Genomic DNA, 5,819 nt, shown 5'->3' with positions numbered 1-5,819 from the left:
TGTCTTTGGATTTGGATCTCTGACCTCCTGTGCTCGACCCCTGCTTGAACTCCTTTTTGGATGCCCCTTCAAACAACGTTCTGCTCAGCCCTGCTTGTCTGCTGCTGTTCACTCACCGTCAGTGATGTCACCATCTCCAACTCCCTGAAGGATCCCCTCCCTTATCTGACTGTGAAGGTTAGTGACTTCCTCTGAACATTCACCGTAAAACCCAGATCATTAATTCCTGTCTCCACAGATTGGACCAGTCCTTGGATCCTGACCTCCACCAGCAGCTGTCTATCAATAAAACTTTCGAACCATTCCTGTTTGCCATTGTGCTCGAATCCTAAAACACACTCTTGTCAGTCTCAGAAAATTAGAATTTTGTGACAAGGTTCAATATTGGAAACTCGAGCTGTCACTCAGTTATTTGATGCATTTAATTAGGAGAAACTGATTTCTTTATTCAAATGGGAGAAGTAAAGGTAGATTCAGTTTTTCCCACACTCCTTTTGTATTTTGCTTGTATACAACCAGTAAAGATACAAAACTTTCTCATGTCCTACTGCATGCTTATGCAAATCACATGGTAAATTGAATCGTACGGATCTCTAATAAACAATACAGTTCGTTTAAACTATTTTAGGATTAGTTCACAATGTTAAGCGTGGAAAGTCCCCTCCACCTGCAGCATATTTGACTAACAGACAGAATAAACAGACAATTTCTGTCAGGTGCCTGACCAGAGGTAGAACAAACTATTTATCATCCCACTTTTTCAAAGATATATTTACAGTAGCAATAAAATATATTTATACGTCTGACTCTGACCATCAAGATATTTTATCCTGATTAAGTGCCAATACTGTTTGCAAAGATGTGCAAGAGTATTTTACAGTTTATTATTTAAAGTCCCAGGTTTATGGTTTACAATCCTTCTAAATGAACATGGTGCTCCTGGTGTCAGAGGGGATAGTGGGTACTGATGTGGGCTTGACACTGGGGGCATCGATGGTGGGTGTTCCTGAGGCGCTTCATGTAGAATGGGATCAAACAGCAGCCTGCCACACAGCTGGAGTAAAACACAGGAAAAAGATGAGAAGGGGGAAACAGAAGGTTAATTAAAGTTCTGTTGAGAACTCTGAATTATCAAAATCATAGCTTCATCCAAACCACCCACATGTCTGCTAGACCCCATCTCAGACTATTTAACAAGGTATTTTGCCAAATTAAAATCCATATTTTGGGTCTGCTTAACTTGTCTCTAATGAATGATTACGTACCACAGCGCTTTGAGGTTGCTGTAATTAAACCTTTACTTAAGAAATCGGATCTTGTTTCAGGAATTCTGCCCAAATATAGTCCTATATTTCATCCAAAAAATTCTAGAGAAAATAGTTGCAAATAAATTGTGTGAACATCTGAACAGAAATAATCTGAGGAGTTTCAGTCAGGGTTTAGTTTAGAGCTCATCGTAGCACAGAAACAGCACTGGTGAAAGTTACTAATGATATTCTCATGGCCTCAGACAATGGACTTGTGTCTATACTGGTCCCGTTAGACCTCAGTGCTGCATTTGATTCAGTTGATCACAATATTTTACTACAGAGGCTTGAATATGATGTTGGGATTACAGGAATGGCTTGAAAATGGTTTAAATCATATTTGTCTGATAGATTCTAGTTTGTAAATGTAAATAATAAATCTTCTTCATACACCAAAGTTAGTCATGGAGTTCCTCAGGGTTCAGTGCTTGGAGCAGTACTCTTTATACTGTATATGCTTCCATTATGTAAAAAAACAAAATTAATTAAACAGCATGGGATAAATTTTCATTGTTATGATGATGATACTCAGTTAAATGTATTCATGAAACCCTATGAATCCAATCATTTAGATTACAATCATGTCTTATAAACAAAAACCTGGATGACCCTTAATTTTCTGCTTTTAAATTCTGACAAAACAGAGGTTGTGGTTTTTGGACCTGAGTATCTTGGGAATTAACTTTGTAGTCTTTCACTTCCTCTAGATGACTTTAATTTGGACTCCAGTTATAATGTAAAATAACCTTAGTGTTATTTTTGATCATTTATGTATTTTTTTAGCTCCCACATTAAACAAGTTACCAGGACTGCTTTCCCCCACCTGCGTAATATCACTAAAATTAGAAATGTCTTGACCAAATATGATGAAGAAAAACTGGTTCATGCATTTATCACGTCTAGGCTGGACTATTGCAATGGTTTGTTATCTGGGTGTCTACAATCTTCTTTAAAAAGTCTTCAGTTGATCCAAAATGCTGCTGTCATAGTTTTAATGAAAGTTGATAGGAGAGATCATATTTCTCCAGTTTTAGCTTCTCTCCATTGGCTCCCTGTCAAATTCAGAAGATAATTCAAAATCTTACTGTTGTCACACAAAGCTCTCAACAACCTAGCTCCATCTTATATTACAAATTGTATTGTTCTATACTTTGCTGACAGAGCCCTTCACTTTATGAGTGCAGGTTTGCTTATGGTTCCTCGAGTTTCCAATAACAGAATGGGAGGAAGATCTTTCAGTTCTCAGGCTCCTCTCTTGTGGAACCAACTTCCAGTTTCTGTCCGTGAGGCTGACACATTGTCCAGTTTTAAGACTGGGCTTAAGACTTTCCTTTCTGATAAATTCTACAGTTAGTGTCTGTTTGGGTTTCCTGAGCTATCCCTTAGTTATGCTGCTATAGGCTTAGACTTGCTGGAGGACAAATTGACCCTACTTCCTCACTCTGCTGGTGTCTTTACTTGCTCTACTCTTCCAGTTTGTATTTTATCCTTAACATGTTTTTTTTTATTATTATTATTTGTTTCTCTTCCAATAGAAAGTACATCTGGACCCATCATTCTATGTTTGTTTCTCCTTCCTGTCCTCTCAAACCCCAGCCGGTCAAAGCAGATGAACACTTTTCCTGAGCCTGGTTCTGCCAGAGAAGGGCAGGGCAGTAACTGTGGCCCCGTGTGCACTGAACTGCTCAGGGGGCCACAGTTACTGAAAGCCAACAGCTATGGGCCGAATATCAACCAATTAAAGTCATTATGTAAATAAACCAAGTATTACAATGATCAGTTCTATGAAATTAATTTATTTTACTGCTTTGAATGATAAATGCAGTAAACAGAAACCAAAAGTGTAATTTAAAGAAATTAAATTTCAAGATTTATTTCCTTGCAATGAAAGTGTGAAACAATATTAAAAACAAAAATGACACACTATGCCTCCTATTTAACACAAATTTTATTGTGTCTTCTCTGACTTGCCAAATCTGTACACAGTTCAAATAAAAGTTGTTGACCTTTTTAATGTTCCCTGAATGACCAGTTTGTTGCTGTTCCAGGTGGGTCCGTTAAGAACCAGTTCTCATTTACAATAAAATGGCTGAACAGACCAGTTCTTCCTCAAGCGGTTCACAGGTGAAGCGTCCACGTCCTGCTCAGGTGTGAGCTTTGAGCAAAACCATAAGAGGCGGAGCAGAACTCAGCTGGGTTGAAAGTGAGCGTGATGCATGTCGAACTTCTCCTTCATTTCATTAACTGCAATGATTTAACTCACTTAACCCATCCTATTTGTGGTTAACCATTTTTTAAACTAACTACAAAGCTGCTGTGCATCATCATCAATATTCCCCCAGTAATAAACATTTGTTGATGTTTAATATGGCTCGGCTGGATAGCCTTGGGGAAATTATCCAGTACTGCATGTGCAAAGTTTCTGACTATCATATTTCTGAGTGTGGAAATATGTTGTTCTTGTTAATGTACTGTTCAGAGTTGTTTTGGCATTTATGTTAAAGTCTTTATTATATGCTGCAAAGTGACACCATGAGTCAGAGGTTGTTCCAGGTACGCATAAGTGGGAAAGCTATGTGTATTTATATTAATATTTTTATGTATATTGTTAGTCTAAATACCCATCACGGTGGTGCAGTTGGTAGAGCTGTTGCCTCTCAGCGAGAAGGCAGCCGGATCAAATCCCGGTCTGGGGGCCTTTCTTAGTGGAGTTTGCGTGTTCTTTCCATGCTGCGTGGATTTTCTCCGGTACTCCGGTTTCCTCCCACAGACCAAAAACATGCACGTTAGTCTGATTGGTAACTCTAACTTGTCCCTAGGTGTGAGTGAGAGAGTGAATGGTTGTTTGTCTCGTTTGTCTCTATGTGTCCCTGTGATGGACTGGAGACCTGTCCAGGGTGTCCCCTGCCTCTCGCACAGTGATGGTTGGATATGGGCACCAGTGACCCCTGCGACCCGAAATGAAAGAAGTGGGTAAAGATGATGGATGGATGGATGGATGGAGGGAGGGAGGGAGGGACTTGCACAAATTGCTCAATTCAGTCAGAGTTATTGTCTTTGGTCATTCAAACAACTATGTACAACAGGTAAGATATTAATTGTTCATTAACTTACACAGAATTGAAACGAACTGAACTATCATTTATCAGCAACATGTTGGTCACGCAGTCAACAGATTGGTATAGACACACACAGGTGACCTCCTGAAGCAGAGCCACCTAGTTACAAATATTTCATGAAATAGTTTTATTCACACCAGGTTTATAAAAACATTCTGCTGCAGCAACAACTCACCCCATGACAGAGCAGAAGAAGCACATTATCCACATTGCCGCGCCCCTTGTATTGTGGGTTTCCGTGGTAACGACCTCTGCACAGGATGGACATTTTGTGACCGCTGCTGTGGGGCCCAGAATCTCCACTTCCCCAAGAAAACGAGACATAAGAATCAGAAGGTGCATGACATTTAAAGAACACCGAGCACTGCCAACACCACGTTCACAGGGGTGTAGCAAACCTGGAACCATGCGGTCCGAGTGCGTTTGTTCTGCAGCTGGAACGTCCTGGCTCGGCAGCGGAGGAGGCAACATGTAGATACCACCACGGGGGGTCTGTTTGTAAGAGCTGCACTGCTCTTGGTAACCTGCTTTTTCAAACACAAATTATTCCAGCGTTCTCTTCAGGGATTAAAAGAACATACTAGTACTTTGTAGAACATTGGGCAATGAGAAAAGACAACATGCCTCCATTTGTGCATTCTTTGTGTTTTGTGTTGTTCTCCAACTCCTCCTTTTTAACCTGCAGCTCCTCGATCTCCTTCTGAATGGACTTCAGCTCGTTCATTTCATCACTGATCTCCCCTGGGACAGACAACACAACGCCCAGTCAGAGAATAAACAAAGTATTTCATTACCTAAGTAGAAAATGTGAACATTTTGAGCTAAACCATGCTGTGTGTTGGTCAAAGTGAAGTTAAAGTTATATATGAATGTGTCATCACTGGGTGCAGGTTAATTTGTACTTTCATGGATTCGTACCCCCACCTTGTTGTGTTTTGTACACAGTAGGTGCTATTTTGTAACCAAATGCTTATCATTGTGTGCCTGTGTCATTCTGAGCCCATATGTAAGGTAGTTTTGTATAAAGCCAGGGGTTGAGGTTAGAGATAAATGTCAGGGCTAGGTGCCAGAAGTTAGTTTATTTTTGGGGGGATTGTATTTTGGTGATCTGACTCCAGACACTGCTCATGAGATCAACAGAAGGCACACACGAGTCAAAATAAGGTGAGAACTGGAAAATGGCTGCACAGACCAGTCTGTCTTTATGCTCCCTCTGGTCGTTAGTAAACTGCAAAGCGAAACCAAAAAAGGCTTGGATGAGAATTCAGCTGACGTGAAGCACAACACATTAAATCTGTGACGGACGTCTCCCTCAAATGGTTTTTGAATCGTGACAAATTAACTCAGTTCAGCGATCCCCTTTGTGGTTAACGTTTTATTTTTAATTTTTATA

The 5,819-nt window shown here is 40.1% G+C and overlaps 1 protein-coding gene across 1 annotated transcript; it reads right to left on the bottom strand.

The window, feature by feature from the left end:
• Window positions 1-945: 945 nt before the first annotated feature.
• On the bottom strand, window positions 946-4,897 carry LOC119423348 (lipopolysaccharide-induced tumor necrosis factor-alpha factor homolog). The gene is made up of 3 exons (XM_037690726.1): window positions 4,804-4,897; window positions 4,602-4,728; window positions 946-1,054 (listed from the first exon to the last, which is right to left on the bottom strand). Exons 1-3 carry the CDS (start codon window positions 4,895-4,897, stop codon window positions 946-948), a joined length of 330 nt encoding a protein of 109 aa, XP_037546654.1.
• Between the last annotated feature and the right edge of the window lie 922 nt (window positions 4,898-5,819).

The sequence above is a fragment of the Nematolebias whitei genome, chromosome 17 (assembly GCF_014905685.2).
Source record: "Nematolebias whitei isolate Nwh7 chromosome 17, NemWhi1, whole genome shotgun sequence".
In the NCBI taxonomy this organism is placed as follows: domain Eukaryota; kingdom Metazoa; phylum Chordata; class Actinopteri; order Cyprinodontiformes; family Rivulidae; genus Nematolebias; species Nematolebias whitei.
The sequence above is the reverse complement of the archived record's forward strand: the minus strand, read 5'-3'. Positions and strand labels throughout refer to the sequence as shown.